General features: G+C 33.1%; 1 protein-coding gene across 4 annotated transcripts in view; it reads left to right on the top strand.

Annotated features, from left to right (window-relative positions):
- LOC145284483 (nonsense-mediated mRNA decay factor SMG5-like) overlaps nt 1-18,963 on the top strand; it is a 1,021,751-nt gene that overhangs the window by 105,156 nt on the left and 897,632 nt on the right. For all 4 annotated transcript variants that reach the window (XM_080133345.1, XM_080133343.1, XM_080133346.1 and 1 more), the window contains exon 11: nt 18,183-18,317. In XM_080133345.1, coding sequence (XP_079989471.1) covers nt 18,183-18,317 — 135 coding nt within the window. The remainder of the gene's footprint in view (nt 1-18,182; nt 18,318-18,963) is intronic.

The raw sequence follows: 18,963 nt of genomic DNA, 5'->3' as shown, positions 1-18,963 counted from the left end.
GCCTCTTTCTATCTCTCTCCCTGCCTCTTTCTATTTCTCTCCCTGCCTCTTTCTATTTCTCTCCCTGCCTCTTTCTATTTCTCTCCCTGCCTCTTTCTATTTCTCTCCCTGCCTCTTTCTATTTCTCTCCCTGCCTCTTTCTATTTCTCTCCCTGCCTCTTTCTATTTCTCTCCCTGCCTCTTTCTATCTCTCTCCCTGCCTCTTTCTATCTCTCTCCCTGCCTCTTTCTATCTCTCTCCCTGCCTCTTTGTCTCTCTCTCCCTGCCTGCCTCTTCTCTTCCTGCCTTTTCTGTCTCTCTCCCTCCCTCTCTTTCTGTCTCTCTCCCTCCTTCTCTTTCTGTCTCTCTCCCTCCTTCTCTTTCTGTCTCTCTCCCTCCCTCTCTTTCTGTCTCTCTCCCTCTCTTTCTGTCTCTCTCCCTCCCTCTCTTTCTGTCTCTCTCCCTCCCTCTCTTTCTGTCTCTCTCCCTCCCTCTCTTTCTGTCTCTCTCCCCCCTCTCTTTCTGTCTCTCTCCCCCCCTCTCTTTCTGTCTCTCTCCCTCCCTCTCTTTCTGTCTCTCTCCCTCCCTCTCTTTCTGTCTCTCTCCCTCCCTCTCTTTCTGTCTCTCTCCCTCCCTCTCTTTCTGTCTCTCTCCCTCCCTCTCTTTCTGTCTCTCTCCCTCCCTCTCTTTCTGTCTCTCTCCCTCCCTCTCTTTCTGTCTCTCTCCCTCCCTCTCTTTCTGTCTCTCTCCCTCCCTCTCTTTCTGTCTCTCTCCCTCCCTCTCTTTCTGTCTCTCTCCCTCCCTCTCTTTCTGTCTCTCTCCCTCCCTCTCTTTCTGTCTCTCTCCCTCCCTCTCTTTCTGTCTCTCTCCCTCCCTCTCTTTCTGTCTCTCTCCCTCCCTCTCTTTCTGTCTCTCTCCCTCCCTCTCTTTCTGTCTCTCTCCCTCCCTCTCTTTCTGTCTCTCTCCCTCCCTCTGTCTCTCTCCCTCTCTCTGTCTCTCTCCCTCCCTCTCTTTCTCTGTCTCTCTCCCTCCCTCTCTCTCTCCCTCCCTCTCTTTCTCTGTCTCTCTCCCTCCCTCTCTCTCTCTCTTCCTGCCTCTCTCTCCCCACCTCTCTCTCTCCCTCCCCACCTCTCTCCCTCCCTCCCCACCTCTCTCCCTCCCTCCCCACCTCTCTCTCTCTCCCCACCTCTCTCTCTCTCTCTCTCTCTCTCTCTCTCTCTCTCTCTCTCTCTCTCTCTCTCTCTGTTTTTTGTCATACGAACCAAGGGGAATTCTTGGCATTATTCTGGTAACATAAGATTTGGATTTATAATTTGTTTTATTCTGACTACTGCTCTTATCTTGTATCTTATTCTCACACGATTTCAGCTGATGTAACCTCTGACCTTTCTTTTACATAGGTCTTGTGGAACTCTAATATCTGTATGTAATTTATTTCATCCAAAGCAATAGCTTGATCTTGTTCCGTCAGCCATAATCGGGTAGAAATTTTAATTCATAATTGTATTCTTAGTATCGTTGAGTATGGAAGATGATGGACCAAGAATAAACTACCCTTGTGAGTTAAATAGTTCTGTTGAAAATTCTGTTCAGATTTCCAAGTTAAACAAGATGCACTTGAAGATTGCACATTGTGCGAATAAGAATCCAAGATCCAAATTATAAACTGTTTTGCTTCTTGGCACATCCTTCTTTTTTGGAATGATATGGTTCGATTGTGGAAACTATTTTCCAGGCATTATCTCCTACTTTGACAGGGGGAGTTTGTTTATTGTTTCCTGCCTGTAATGTCGGACCAGAGAATGCTGGCAAATCTGTTCATGGCTATTTTTATTCTTGTGTTCTTGGAGGAGCTGATTTTTCAACCGTTATACTAACCTTGTCACCTCTTGCTAGCATAGGAAGCATTTAAATGGAGGGATTTTCTTTTTAATATTTTTTTTTGTGTTTTCATACGAAGGAATCTTTAACACATTCTTATTCTGGATATGTAAGGGGTTCAGCCATTTTGTCTGAATTGGTATAGTTCAGTTCTTCCTCCTTCGGAAGAGGGTTTGGTTTATTACTGGTCATCTTTTTCCTGATTCAAACAATATTATCCAAGCTCAATGAATGAACCAACAGGGTACAGCATTTTTTTAGTATACATCTGAAATTGATCTTACTTGTTATCGTGCACACTTCAAAATGATCATCTAAAAAAAAACTTGTTTCCTTCTCTCATATAATTTTATGACAAAATAAGTTTTATTCTTTAAAATGTTGTCAAAAGCTTGAATTCATCCTTTACAGAGGCATGTTCTTTGTACAGTATGACTCCCTCCCTTCATCATCTCAAATTCAACCCATCGAATCATTAACAAAAAAGTTAGAAGCTAAGTGGCTGACTATAATCGAAGGTGACTCAAAAGCTCCCTTTTCATTAGCTATTGTAAGGAAGGGCACTATGCCATTCCTAGGATTGCTTTACTTATCCTTGATCCTCCTCTTATAATTCTGAATGTTTAGCAAGGCAACATCAAGTACTTTTTAAAAGTTTTTGGTGTGACTCCATCAAGAATTAAACCCTGATCTCCCAGCCCATTAGCGAACACTCTTACCATTATGCAAAATGAATTGTTTAAATTATTAATCTTTTCTATAATCCAACCATATTAGGTATAAATTAACTTGTTCACCAAGCTTAAGTGTTGAACAATTTTTGTTTTATTGCTGTGCAATTATATGCTCCAAATGCACACTTCTGCATTGCAAGCAAACCTAGATAGAATATCTCACTATGATATTCTCTTCTCTTGACACTGTCCTTATTTCGGTTGTGATGGTCTCTTTCAGTTCAGGAATAAGAGATTGTTTTGATAGACATTATCTTGGATAAGAGGGACATTTTTGTAATAGGAAACTGATCAAAAAAGGGATGGGAAAAGAAATTTCTATTGTAGAGAAAAGAAAATTGTCCAATAGTTAATATTAAAAATGTAATTGCCTCAAGCAAAAAATGGCAGCATCAATCCAGTCAAGTTTTGAATTGTAAAGAATTTCAGATAAAGAATGGTAGTATTAATCCAGTCAATCAGCAATGGACCTCCAATTGTGTCAAGATGAAAAGCTAGGACTGAAAAATTCAAAGAGATTCATAATATTACATTCCTGAATTTTTTAGATGACAATTGGATATTTTTTGCCCCTTTTTAATGGTCTAGAAAGTGTAGTTAGATTATTATTATTCTAAATATTTTTGTATTATTTATGTGTATGGTCACAAAAAAAACACAAAAAAAAAACGTAAAAAGAAAATAATGAGGCAAAGATTTTTTTGTTTTGGATATTGTTTTTTCTTTTAGTAAATTAAAAAAAAAAAAAATTAATCCAACATTTTACAACATGTTCCTAAAGCAATGAGTTTACTATAGTTTCGACTTTCTGACTCCACATCTCCACAACACTTTTCTTGATATCAGCATTTTATTCCTAACACCTACATTCATTCATTCTTCCTTTATGTAAGTTCTTGTGCAAAACTGCTTGTCAGTGCATACTGTAGGTATTGGCAGTTAATTTTATGTATTTTTATTCAACATTTTAGTTTTAATTATGATAGCACTTGGAACTGTCTACAGAAAACTCACATTTTTCTCTGTTGTTGCTCAAATATTTTAAGATTTGTATGAATTTTGAATTTATAAATACATTTTTGCACTTAGATGCTCACTTATATAACTTTAGACAATTTTCTTTATATTATGTCTTACACGCTTTGCATTGGATAGCAAAAGATTACTAAACAACTCCCCAGAGATGGATGGATATTTCTCAAAAATTGCTGGAAAGCTTAATACGTATATGGAATGAAAAAAGAATTTAGAAAAGAAAAAGGAGTCATAGAAAGTCTGTAAAAACACAAACACTTAATGTAATGTTCAAATAATGGAATTCAGAACAAATGTCGGTATTGCCTAATGCCGGCGTGTTGGATTTCAGAAAAAATCAGAAACATATTTTTCAGATTTTGTATTTGAAATCAAAACAACAAATCCAATAAAAAAAACCCAGAAGATACCATTTCTAAAATACTTAGAATAAATTAACTGAAGCATATAATGTATGTATGTATGTATGTATGTATATATATATATATATATGTGTGTGTAATATATATATATATATTAGTGTTGGGATGATGAATTAGAATGGGAAAAATCAAAACTTCTGCTGGAATCAGAATAATTTGTGGTTATTTTCTGATGCCAAAAACGATTCTTTCAATTGTCTTTTTATTTGATTTTCTTTAAAAAAAATTTTTTCCATTGCTGGTAATAATGATAAAGCAATATATATTTATTGATTTTAAACTACCAATAAAACTAAAATCGATAGATTATCCCCAATAAGTTTATTTTTTATGTTTGAGAAAATATATGTACATCTAATGTGTTTTTACGGTAATCGGGGGAAAAATAACAACTCTATAATTGAATTTTTAGAGATTTATAAAGAATCGAAATGGGGAATTTAATCGGAATCGTCCTATCCCTAATATATATATATATATAAAATAAAAATTACAATTAAATTTACCAAAATGATCCAAGATGGTAAAACTAAAGTATATTATAAATATTAAAGAATTAATATTTATAAAGTAATCTCAATCAGATGTAAAAGCTCGATAAAACCAAATAGGAGATAAAGCTTATAATAAGAGCAAATAGTTAATAAAACATGTTAAAAAACACTTTGAAATGAGTTAAAAACATATTTAATCTGAAAAGGAAACACTTAATAAGTGGATAGTCCTTAATCCGCAGAGTTTTGAAGAAATACTTCCTTCTCATCAGAGGGTAGGAATTAGCAAAATGCGGGATCGGATTTTGCATACAAAAGTATTTGATGAAACTGCAAGTAAGTCAAAGATCTTACTTGATAACAAAAAGTGAAGCAGAGGGAACATGGTGAAGAAAAAGGTGACCTCACGCGAATGGATAGTCTGGTGAAAGGTGAATTATCCAATGATGGTAAAGTCCAAAAATATAAATCCAAGAAAGTTAATTGAATTTCCATTCACACAAGTAAAATCCAAGGAAATCACGTAATTGAAAGATGGTCCAAAATAATCAAAAAGGCTGAAATCCATGGAATAATTCACAAATATGTACAAGGAAAAGAGGAAAAAAAATCCAATAATATTAATAGAAGAAAAATAAGATATGCGTTTGACACGGCTGCAGAGACAAAATGTAATTAAGAAAGATCAGGGAAGAAGAGAAAAAAATTAGTGAAGAAGAAAAAAAAATTAAATGGTGATAAAATTAAATATAAAATAGAAAAGCAAATGTCAAAATGACCCAGACAAAATGATGCTAAAAGGCGGAAAAAATATAGGGCAAAAAAATAGGTCAACTGAAATGTACAGGTTATTACTTAAGAAAATGTCAGCAAGAGTTAAAATACACTAAATGGAAAAAAAAAAAATTAATAAATAAATAAAAAATAAAATAAAAAAAATAAAAATAAATTTTTAAGCGGAGAGGATGGCTGGTATCTGCAAATTCCGGATAACGCAAGTAATTATATAAGTAAATGCATATAGTAAAATATAAGTAAATATACATACAGGATATGAATGTGTGGGTAGATTGATATATTAGATAGGAATATTTAAAGACTAAAACGGAAATTGCAGATAAAAAACCGGCCAAGCAAAGAAGAAATAAAGAATTAAAATAAAGGATTATTAAGTTATAAAGCATTAAGAAAGTATGTAGAAAAAACGATAATGTTAAAGAAAAATTATATATCTATCTGAAAGGTTAAAGTAATAACTATGTAATTTCAAAATTACCATAGTTAAATTTGGACTTATGTTTACAGAAAGAGATCAGTTCGTTTTTAGAATTTATTATATTGTTACTTTGAGGGGAAGTAATTATAGTTATAGCTTCGATTGTGTAGAGGCGACATGACTTAGAGCCTGGAGTATAAAACTTAATTTTTTTATGACAGTCCATTTGATTGAGAAGGGGGTATATTGGTAGAATTAAGTTTTTTAATTAAAGTGGTTAGAGAAGTTCCTTGGTTATTATTAGAATTATGGTTGTTAAAAGAAGAAATGTGGTTTAATATTCTTTTCTTAATTAATATTGAAGTAGCGCCGATATATGTATGTACTTTATTAAAAGCTTGAGGTCTGATATTAATATTAATTTGCTGATTTGTATTAGGGAAATAGTTTGAATTTTGTTCATAGTGTTCAACAAAGGGTGGGACAATGATTGTACGAGGACTATTTTGTAGGGGATAATGAGTGTTGCTAGTGTTAGGATGGCTGTTAGGAGAAATATTATTATTCTCATTAATATTATTATTATTATTATTATTATTGCTAGTTGTATGATTGTAGATGGAAGGGCTGCTCGAGTAGTATATTGGATTAGTAACTCTATCAGATGGAAGATGGGAAGAAGGATAACTTGAAGACAAAATATTAGTGTCTGTTATGGGAGGATTGCGTGGGAGCTTAGTAATTGTGCATGAATATATAACATCTTTTTGGATACAATCATTATTGAGTAGGCAAAGATGTTTGTTATTACAATTACAGTTTTATGTTATTTATATATACACACACACACATACACAGGTGAATTATTCCATGGATTTCGGCCTTTTGGATTATTTTGGATCATCTTCCAATTACGTGATTTCCTTGAATTTTACTTGTGTGAATGGAAATTCAATTAACTTTCTTGGATTTATATTTTTGGACTTTACCATCATTGGATAATTTACCTTTCATCAGACTATCTATTCGCGTGAGGTCACCTTTTTCTTCACCATGTTCCCTCTGCTTCACTTTTTGTTATCAAGTAAGATCTTTGACTTACTTGCAGTTTCATCAAATACTTTTGTATGCAAAATCCAATCCCGCATTTTGCTAATTCCTACCATCTGATGTGAAGGAAGTATTTCTTCAAAACTCTGTGGATTAAGGACTATCCACTTATTAAGTGTTTCCTTTTCAAATTAAATATGTTTTTAACTCTTTTTCAAAGTGTTTTTTAACATGTTTTATTAACTATTTGCTCTTATATATGAATTTTGTTTGGTTTTGACTTCGAAACTAAAAATTAATGATCTTAGCTTTGCCGCCTTGAGAACATTCCAACATATTGTAAGCCAAACAAGAGAGAGCGTTCTCTGATTGTCATCTTTAAGATGGGTTTTTCATGTTTTTAACTGTGCTTCTCATCTTTAACACCTTTCTTCCTTTTAAACTTGTTTTGGAATACCGTGTCAGTTAATATTTATTCAATTCTGAAGAGTAGCTATATAAACTAAAGACAATATTTTTTTGTTATGGGTTTGAAACGGATATAAGACGGTGAAGAAGAGAATATAAACATTTGCTAAAATCAATAAAAATTATGATTGTGAACGGATTCTTTGATTTGATCACTGTATAGATCGTTGGATCAACCTATATATATATATATATCACTTTGAATATATATATATATATATATATATATATGTTTAAAGTGATGGTTGTGTAGTTCCAATGAGAGAAAAAAAATGTATACTTAAAAGAGTGTAGCCATCAACAATTGTTGGTTTTTCAGCCTTTTATGATTTTTTATTTTAAAATATTTTAAAATAAAAAATGATAAAAGTCTGAAAAACCCACAATTGTTGATAGCTACACTCTTTTAAACATATATATATATATATATATATATATATATATAAAGGAACTTTATCTGTGTGTGAGTTCATTTCCGATGGACTCAAAAACGACTGGGCTGATTTTTATGAAATTTTACACAAAAGTACTTTGTGCCTGACAGTGTTCTTAGGTTTTGTAGCGGAATGTTTTTGATAAGTATCAATAATTGAAATAAGCCAATGAAAGAAGGAACAGGCAATTTTGAATAAAGTTAACACCTTACATGGCCTAACATTACAAGTGCATTTGAAAAGTTTTATTACCACACAAGCCAAAAGGCTCGACATAAAATCAACAGTAGGTTCTTTGATATGATGGGTGCATTCAAAATCAATGTTTCTGCTTGGAGCACAATTGAAGTATGATATTTGACTTTGCATTTTAAACCTTCATTCAAGCCATTATGTATAAAAAAAAATAATTTTATAAAATCAACAGTAGGTTTTCCACAGTACAATATAGACTACAATGGATAGTGAGCACAGTCATTGAAAGAGGCATGTGAAGTTTTTTCCTGGTGCACCACGATGGATCCCCAACTAGAGCAGGCAATCAATCAATTTGATTGAAAAATGGGTGATTTCACCGATTTTGGTGCCAATAAAAATATGGAAGTGTGAAGCATTCGTTTATCATCATTTGATCCCAGGCAGCATCGGGTCACCCTGCTTGTGAGTGTGTGTTTGTATATATATATATTTATATTTATTATTTTTAAAACAGTAATCTACGTACACGCGTGTTTCGAGGTCATTACCTCTCGTCAGCGTAGTTCAACTGTTTCTAGGGATCAAACCTCAGACCATGTTTACCACAGTCCGGTGCCTTAATATATATATATATAACATAAAAAAATCAACCTCTTCAAATTGAAACCGTCAAAGGAAGACAGCTGATTTTGCACACATGAAGGGTTCAATATATCAACTTATCTTCAGATGATCCTGGATATGACCTTTAGAGATCCACTGGTGAGGCCTCATTTGGGGATTGTGGGAATGTGGATTTGTTACTATTGCTTCCGGGTCCACTTTATCCTGCAATGGTTATATCTGTTAGGACATATTGTTCTACCAAACCAGGTTGTCTGAAGATACTGTCTTCCTGACCAAAAATGCATCAAACGTTATGTTATCGTTTTTTTTTTTTTTTCTTTGGCAAAACTCAATCATGTTCTACAGAAACAATATTCTTCTACAAAACAGCTAAACCAAACACCATAAATAAATATTTAAAGATACAAAGAACTTGTAGCGTGAAACTTTTTTTCAAAATTACTGGATTCAACATTAAAAACCCAAAAAGGGTTGATATGCCATAAAACAAAACCAACTAACTTTCTGCAGACAATTATATTTAAGCACACAGTTTTCCTTTATAGAAGTATGACACTGATGTAGATTTCACATATTTCTCTGTAGGTAGACGATTTGTGCTGCGTGCATAACTTTATATAAGCACATAGGCATGAATACATTGTAAATTGCCAAACTATGCTGTATATAATTCCATGTGTGCCAGTATACACACACACATTTATAAAATGGTACACCTTTTGTTATTTATTTATTCTTATCTATCTGTAATGGTGCCCGCTGCTGCTGCTATTGCCAAAGGCATATATCACAAACTATTGATTTTTTTTTTCTTTTTGTCTTTTATTTTCCTCACTCTTTTTCTTTCTTTTTTCTTTTAAAAAAATTTTTTTTTTACTTACCCATGACTTCATTTCTTTCTTCTATTTACATACTTCAATCCACCCTGATATTCAATTACGTATATATATATATATATATATATATATATATATATATATATATATTCCTCTGTCCCTTTTTTTTTCTTGATTTCCTTCCCTCTTTCCATATACGTTGTCATTGCATTTGCTTCTCCACCCCACCCTCTGCACCCTTTCACCCCCTTTTTTTGTCTTCCCAGAAAATTTAATTGTGATCTATCAGACTGCATAGACTGCACAGAGCCATCAACCTGCTATTGGTGCTGCGATGTGGCATAGCTGTCGACTTAAGAACACTAGACACAGAAGTGGAGAGGAGGTTGGAAAGGAAGCGGGGAGCATTGAGGTGGGGGTGGGGGCTTATAGAAAAGAAATAAATACAACAATGATGTTGATGAAGAAATTCTTTGACTGATGCCAGTGGTCTGGTAGTCTATGGGAATCTTAGCCCTTTACTCTAACAACCCCATATTCTTTTTCTCACCTACCACAATCTACATATTGTCTTCAGTTTGACTTTTTTTTTCTTTTCGTACCAACTGTCTACTATTGCTTCTTCCACTATTTTTGTGTTCTTTGTCGAATAAGTGTTAGTGAGTATTATTTGGATTATTCTGACTACTATTCACATCTATGTACTCTTAAAGGTTTTAGCCAATGTAACCTCCGATCTTCTTCAGTTGCCTCTTGTCAAACTTTAAGAATCTGTATAGAATTTTGAACTAGGAAAGTTCAACGAGATGCACCCAAAGAAGGTCAAACATTACATCGGCCAAAGCAATGTGAGAATGACAACAAAGATGAGAACAGTAGTCCGAATAATGCAAATTATCAATCCTCATCTCAAAAATTCTGAAATATAATTCCAAATGTTAGTTATGTAAAATGTATAAGCGTGAGATGCTTAAGAGTGTTTCAAGTGTTCTTTTTTTAAGGCCAGTTCTTTATAATCCAAGAGAATTTTTGGTGCTTTTTAATGCGATTGTAATTTTACGTGATTCAGACTTGTTTTGTGTAAAAATAAATAAAACATTTTATTTTCATTATATTTAAAAACTTTTAATGTTGAACCATAGATCTTTGCAAAAGCATAAGCAATAGTACCAAAGTTATTTTATTAGCACAATTAGACACCAAATTATCACAGTTCAAAGTTTATTGAAAACTACCAGGGGGGGGGGGCTTCTTGTCCAGTCATAAAATATACTTAAATATATTTTAATTCATGTAAATTTTGTATTTATGATCGCAGAGCCAATTCTCTATTGAATATTATATTGTACCTAATATATAGTACTGATTTCAAAAGATAAAAAAAAAAAATTACTTGGCCACCATATCAGCTAGAATTGAAACCAAAACCTTTAGCGCTTCAGCCGCATTCCCTACTGTTTGAGCTAACCCAACAGATAGATAATAAAGATTTAAAAATAAACCACTTCAAGCTATGGCAAGACGAAATGAACATTTTGCATTTCAACTTGTTGACATATTTCTATATGCTTTATTCATCCAAACAAAGATTTTACTTGTTATAAACCATCCTTGGTGTATCATTACTATTTCCTATTAATTTTAGTGTTGTGTTTAAGAGTTTATCAGTTAAATATTTTCACACATACACATACATCTAAAAAAAAAAAGTTTCAGTAAATAGTACAAATTACAAAACAACCCTGTGTAAATGCAAAAAAATAAATAAATAACAGTCCACTTGTATGCATGCGCAAACCTGAAAACTGATTATGAAATCATGTTGAAAATTCTTGTATTTAAACAAATTCAGAAAACAATGGTTGACGCATGCGCAAATATTGAAATCATTTTGAAAGAGACGATTTTAGGTGAACCTCACTTCAAATAAAATGCAATTTCTACAGAAAAAATTGATCATATTTTTCTAATTTTTCTGTATTGTTTGTCTGAGCGATCACTCTTTTTAATGATGCAGAGTTGGTGCGTGTACGATGTGGATGACAAAAGTTCTTAGCGGACATACAAACCCACGCAGAGGCCTCCATTATATAATAGAAGATAGATAGAAGAAAAAAAAATGAAAATGGTGTCTAATTTAGAGAAATTAAGTCAGATTTAATATCAGGATTTTTTTCTTAGACCGAAACAGGTCTTATGTGGCATGTACTTTGTGCAATAAATTCCAGATTAAAACAATGTTCTTATTTACTTGGAATATTTTGCTTTTCTGTTAATATTTGGAATCAACAGATTCTTTCCGATATTGTAGTCCGATTTTACATGATCAAAAGTTTATTTCTCTTCTAGTAATGTACTAAAATAAAAACGTGACCCATTAGGTCATCCATTGAGATTAGATTGTCTGAGTCAGGAAAAGAAGTTTGCAGAGCCAATTTAATAAAATAATAAAAAAAATCATCGATAGTATTTCTATTTCTTTTCTCTCTCTCTTGTTACTTCTGTTTTTCAACCTAGTTATAGATTAAATAGCATTAATACTTGTGGAGATATTCCCTATTGTTTATAATGGACTATTCAGATCTGCTTTTTAGTTGGTCTAATTACATTTGATTGTTTCTAAACAGAGTGAAGGAAGCAAGAGTGATAGATATTGTCTAAAGAATTGAAGGCAAACAATGTATAGTGAGAGAGGGTGAGGGCAATAAGCAGGAACAGGTGATTTGGGGGTAAATTGCAAATTAGAACAATTAAAATGGATTTATTTTGCAAGGATAGCTCAATCCCGAAACCAAGGAATATTTTAACCTGTATTTTGTATTATTAAAATATATAAAGAAAAAGCCTTGTGAAAACAAATGTTTATTAATTTAGCTTCAGTTTAAGTATAATGAACATTTAGGTTATTTTGTCTAATAGTATATTAACGATTTCAATTCCAATACTGCAAACCATTTTTCTAAAAATGTTTTCTTGTAATCATCATCAGTTTTACATGCTGACATGGGTTTGATGGATTTAAGGAATTGACTTGCAATCTTCTATTATATAAATCTTAAATGTATTTGCTTGTGCGTTTGTATATCGGCTCAAAACTTTTATCAGCCGCATCGAACTGGGTCGAAACCAGTACCATCTGAAAGAGCAATCCTACTGACGCATATTATGTGAAAATTAGAAAAAAGGATTAATTCTGTGATGGTCAACTAGACCATTTTTTGGAAGTGGGGGGGGGGATCATTTTTTGCATTGCAATTTTTGCAAGTCACGCATGCGTATCAAACTGAAACTATGTTTAAAAGCGTTATTTTATAGGGTCATGACATCATAAGTCGTTGTGGCCGTAACAGCTAGTGCGTTAGCCAGTAAGTTTTTTCTCTTTTCTTCTTTCGCATTTCAATTCCAATACTGCGAACCATTTTTCTAAAATGTTTTCTTCTTGTAATCAGCTGACATGGCTCATTTTCTTTTTTCTTTTATCCGGTTGCATGGGCACCAGGTATTTTAATTGAAAGAAAAGTTGTTTTGATTCATATATTTATTTATTTTTTTTTAGATGGAGGGATTCGGAGAATAGCTACTTCTCTTCGTATCTCCTCTGCCGAAATATCTGATGGGGAGGTTGTTTTTCTTTTTTTGGTCGATCCCATTCTTTTTTTTTTTGGGGGGGGGGGGGTATCGATGAAAGTGCTCAATATCCTTAGTATAGCAGCTGTGTCCAAACTGAACTTAATGTCCACCCAGGTAACACCGGATATCCATGCTAGTTAACATATTAAATACAACTTTTATGTCAAATTTCTACAATTTGCTGATTTTTTTTATCATTAAATTACCAACTAACCATTTAACTATTTAATTACTGCATTTTTTTTTTTACTTTGTTAAATTCTTAAAAACTAATTTTTTTAATAGAAAATAATTAAAGTTTAATATTTTGTTTGAAAATATTTTTTATGTGTGTGTAATAAATTCAAAATTTTTTTGGTGCAAGAAAATTAGAGAAAATGCAACCATCACAAGCGATTAAATCCTCCTCTTCATCATCCTTACTATTATTTTTTATTTATCTATTCGTTTATTTATCTTATGTTTTTAAGGAAATTGCTCCAGACAAGGCATGAAGCCACTTGATGTATGAAGTTAAAAATAAATTATTATTTTAACGTCAAAACTAGACCACAATAAGTATTATATAGATAGATTCTGACCCAGAAAACAGCAATTTTTCCCCCTTTATCGAAAACATTGGTCAAGGAATGTGAAGACTAAAGGACAAAATAAGAGGTTTAATGTCTGTTTAACATGATAACCACGATTAGACGGCTTTTAGAAATTGATTTCCAAACTAACCTATCTCTGGCCAGGTCTTTATTTATGCTTTTTTTCCTCAAGTTCACTTTGTTGTTTTCTTTAGTCTTTTCTTGTGACCTAAGCCTCATATTTTAACTACAAATAGGCAAAATAAAGAAAACTTCATACCTTTCCAAAGTTGTATTTGCTATGATCAACATATTTGATCTATGCAGGCAGTGCTGGATAGGTATGCTAGCTGCTATCGAATAAAGATAGTCATCTCATTTCTTCTTTTATTCGGATTTACTGGTGAGGGGAGGTGATTGATTGAGGAAGAGATTGAGATTGCATGTCACATACAAGGGTAAGGAATAAGAAAGAAAGAAAAAAAGAAAAAGAAAAATACAACTCCCACAAACCCTCAGATCACGTGAATGAATTTAGACCCATTGACTGTAGTCATAACTACGATTGCATTTTCCACAGAAAATGTACGTCTGTAGGTTTTGTATGCAATCTGAGAAATCAGGTTTTTGGATGAACATGTTTTATTCTAATTAATTGTGAAGCCGATATGAAAATGTCACGTTTGAACTTAGCTTTACAGTCATCATCTTTTGAGAAAATCAAATCTTTTCACTTGTATTGCTCGTTGGATGGAACAAAATATATTACTTTTATGTTTTGTGTGTTATATATATATATATAAAATGTAGTCATCCACATACAGTGCTGTTTCACAGCTCATCAGTATGGCTAGACAAGCAACGAAACCCAATCGCCCAAATGACAGTTGGAGCCTAACCGTTGCACTATATGGCTGCTGTATGCGGGCAGTGAATTAACAATGTTTTTACATTGTCCAAATACCTAAGCTCAATTTGTTTACACAAAGAGCATCGCTTCATATGTTAATGGTAATTTGTATATCACTTCCCAAATGATATATTAAAATATTTTATGAATTTTTTCAGTATTTCTTTGAACAGTGCTCAATATATGGTACTTTGACCTGTTACTGGTAGAAAATTGGTAGCTGTCTAATGTTATTTACCTCCCTTCTAGAGCAGGAAGATATGTCACAAGGGTTGGAAAATGGGATTGAAGAGCAAGAGTACTCTGATCTGCAAAAAATGCCTTGACAACCCCATCAGCATTCCCTGGTAGGGGTTCCTCCAGCAATAAGCAATAAACTAATCTTCTCAAACGGAGAAGGACAGCCTAAGAGGGTGGACCTCCTAGAATTGCACAGGACCAGCAAGTCAACAGGAGAAAACCCATTTCAAAAATGGGCCATACTCTGTTAACTTTTGTCAGATGCTGAAACTATACTGTTACTATTTTTCAATGCTCAATTCCAGGTGGGATGGGGGGGGGTGTAGTATCTGTTTTGTTGTCATGGCACCATCCTCCCAGGCATTACCTTTGTTTTTTTTGGAGGGGGGGGGAAGGTGATAAGTAGCAGAGTATCATTTTTGTTGTGATACCATCTTCTCGGGCATTACCTTTTTATGTTGGGGATAGTGTAGTATCTGTTTATTCATCATATATACTGGCAACAACAATAATAATCTGGTTATTATATTCATATTTCAAGCTCAATAAAATTTCAGAGAAAAGCTTATTTGCACAGTTATATATATATATATATATATATATATAATGTATGTGTGTATGTGACATATAGTAAGAGGATGTTATAACTCATGTAGAGTTAAATAATAAAAAAAGAAAAAAAAGCCCTCTAGTCTGGATTGTAAAATTGAAAGGGCGGAATGCAACAAAGTTTTTCGCTGTGGAGGTTACCATTTGTTAATATGAGTACTGATGATGGCCTAACTAACAAAAAGCACATATATGGTGAACTTATATAAATATATTGTGTGTACTTAAGTAGCATTTATTTTCATTTTAAACAAACATTATTAAAAGGACATGTTGCCTCTACAAAAACATTTCTAATGTCTGCCGCATTCCAACCAGTATATCACATGTTGCCTGATGATGCTGGAGAATGACAAAAACATTTGTAAAAGAAATACACGTGTGTCTTTCATCAACATTTTTGACTTCCACATACAAAAAAAGAAGAATGGAAAAAAATAAATAAAGGTATAATAAAACGGAATCATTCTGTCCTCTTTAATAATGTTTGTTCAAATATAATTTCTATATATCGACTAGGAATTTTTATCCTGGGTCTCCAAAATCAACAAAGATTAGACCATACCTGTAATGATCCGGTCCCTCTTGATTTTGCAGTTAGTTCTGTGCAGTTCTAAGTGGTCCACTCTCCCAGGTCTTGCCTTCTCTCTTTCTGAAGGGGTTTATTGCTAATCGCCTGCGGCACTCTCACAGGGAAATGCCGACAGAACTACCCAGGCATTCTTTGCAGATCATAGTACCCCTCCTCGTGGGCACTGACTTCTCAATCCCACTTTTCGACCTTGGTGTCACAGTTCTTGTAGTGGGAGAGAAGTATATTTTGTTTCATGTGTATATAGTAGCAGTTCCGCCCGGCTGTGCTCGGGCCCTATGTACTGTTCGTAACTTTATGTGCATATGTACATATATATTAAAAAGTTTGACTCAAGTCTGGGTAACCTACATTTAAAATTTCAAGTGTTTAGACCTAAAATTGGCAGAGGAGTTAGGTAGAGTCTGCAAAAGTCAACTCTTTCAACTTTGACCTCTTGGAAAATTTTTGCCCAAACTGATTAAAAAGCTTGCTGCATGTCTGAATACCCTTCATGTAAAATTTAAAATGTTAAGACCTAAAATTGGCTGAATAATTTGCTAGAGACTGCAAAGGTCAAATCTTTAGAACTTTGACTCCTTGGCAGCCAAATTTTCAGTCAAGAACCAATTAAAAAGCTTGCCCTATGTCTGAATAACCTTTATGTAAAATTTCAGATGTTTAGACCAAAAATTGGCTGAATAATTTGGTAGAGACCACAGAGGTCAAATTTTTAAAACTTTGATCTCAATTTTGACCCCCTTATCATTTATTGTTTTGGGCTCAAATTAAAATGTTTGATCCATGTTCAAGTAACCTACATCTAGGATTTCAAGTGTTTAGACCCAAAATTGGTATTCTTTGCAGATCATAGTACCCTTCCTCATGGCCACTGACTTCTCAATCCCAGTTTTCAACCTTGGTGTCACAGTTCTTGTAGTGGGAGAGAAGTATATTTTATTTTATGTGTATATATTAGCTGTTCAGCCCGGCTGTGCTCTGGCCCTCTGTACTGTTCATAACTTTATGTGCATATGTACATATATATTAAAAAGTTTGACTCAAGTCTGGGTAACCTACATATAAAATTTCAAGTGTTTAGACCCAAAATTGGAAGAGGAGTTTGGTAAAGTTTTCAAAGGTCAAATCGTTGAACTTTGACCCCTTGACAGCCGAATTTCTGGCCAAAAACCGATTAAAAAGATTTACCCCTTATGTCAAATTTCGAATCTGTAGACTAAAAATTGAGAGTAATTTGGTAGAGAAATGTACACTTACAGACACAATTTCACTGTTATAGATATATATATATATTAGTATGGGCTGAAACTATTGTATGTTCTAATGAATAATAGAAGATGATTTTTTGGTGAGTTTCATTTCCTTTATACAAAGCAATTAACATAATAAAAATATTTATGTTTATAGACCTGCACTATTCATCTATTAATATAACTTGGTGATTTTTAAAGAAAATTATATTTAAAATAAAAATTTTTATTTGAAAAATAAAATATAAAAAGTATGTAATGTGAAAGATAGAAGAAGGATGCACCGGCCAGCGTATAGTATCTTAGCATGATGGGTAAATCTTCACAAAAACATGTTACATAGCCTGCAATGATGAGTGTCAAATGGAGACAGAAATCCATCATTGTGGACAAAAAAAAGTCAAACATAACACCACTGCTTACACAAACCATGAAACCAAGTCTTCAACTTATGACTACACTTGGTAGGTACCCTCACAAATAGTAAACTTATGCCATCTACCTGACTTGGTACATCATCTCCCCCCCCTCTTTCTTTTACTTCTAATCTGTGAGTGCTTAAAGTTATTTTTTATATATTTCTTTTAGTCTGTCTATCCAGGTTACTTTTTCTCAAACTATTCGGCCAATCTGGATGAAATTTTGTATCAACCTTTATGATAAGGTGTAATATAGTATTATGGTATCCATTTCTGCACAGTTAAAGATTAATAGGGATTAGTTGTCATAATACCACATTTATTTTAACTTTTTCTCAGAAACTATTTGGCAGATCTGGCTGAAATTTTGTATGGATCTTTAGAAGTTGTAGTGAACTAATATTCGCTTAATGAGGTTTAGTATTTAATGCAAAAATGAGCACAAATTTAACCATCAGTTTGACATAAAGCACTCATTCTAACTAAATGGCTATAACTTTTTCCTGTTTTTAACTGGCTAAAAAGTTTAGTCTAATTTTGTATAATTTTTCTCTTTTTCAAAACGTTTCTTTTACTTTCCATTCAGGTTCTCGTCAAGTTACTGCTGCCATGGCTTTTTTACTTGCTTTGTTCTCTCATATTTTGAACCATGTTGTGATCCGTTTACAAGGAGCTCTCTATGACAAAGAGAATCTCAGCAAACTGGCTGTGGCTAGTGCTGGTAAGTTCTTTTAATTGTCTTTGGTTCTTGTCCAAAATTTCCCCTATTTTAAAAAAAAAAGAAAGAAATATAAAAAAATTTGTATGATGTACATATCCATGATGAAATGAAAATATCATATTCCAAAAATCACATAATTCTGAACAAGAACCCTTTTTATCTTATTTAACCTCTAAGAATATGACAGTATGATTATAGGATTGAACAGAATCTCTTGAAAAGGGTCTCTTATAATCTTGTGATGTGCAACAAAAAAGAAAAGTATTAAAATAAAAGGCCAAAAGAAAATGAAGAGAAAATCTTTGGTTGAAATTCAAAAAGGTTTATTAAAGAACAAAATGGCATGAATTATCATGCAAAAATCGCTTACAGCAAATTCTAAATATCAGGTAACAAATCCAAAAATATATTTCAAGAAGAAAAGTAACACCAACTGTATATGACATAAGTAATGAAGAAAATCCTTGTTTTTCACACACAGTAAAGACAAAAAGTGTGTAATACTTTTTAACATTGTTTTCATATGTAACATTTTCATTTCTTCGATTTTTTTTGATGACAATATTTTTGCTTTCTGACAGCATAGGCATGATCTATATGCACTGGGTTTCTACTGGACAAACTGTCAACAAGGAATACTATGTTG

This window comes from Euprymna scolopes, chromosome 9 (assembly GCF_053919585.1).
Source record: "Euprymna scolopes isolate OS-2025 chromosome 9, ASM5391958v1, whole genome shotgun sequence".
Classification (NCBI taxonomy): domain Eukaryota; kingdom Metazoa; phylum Mollusca; class Cephalopoda; order Sepiida; family Sepiolidae; genus Euprymna; species Euprymna scolopes.
This window is presented reverse-complemented; position numbering and strand designations above follow the sequence as displayed.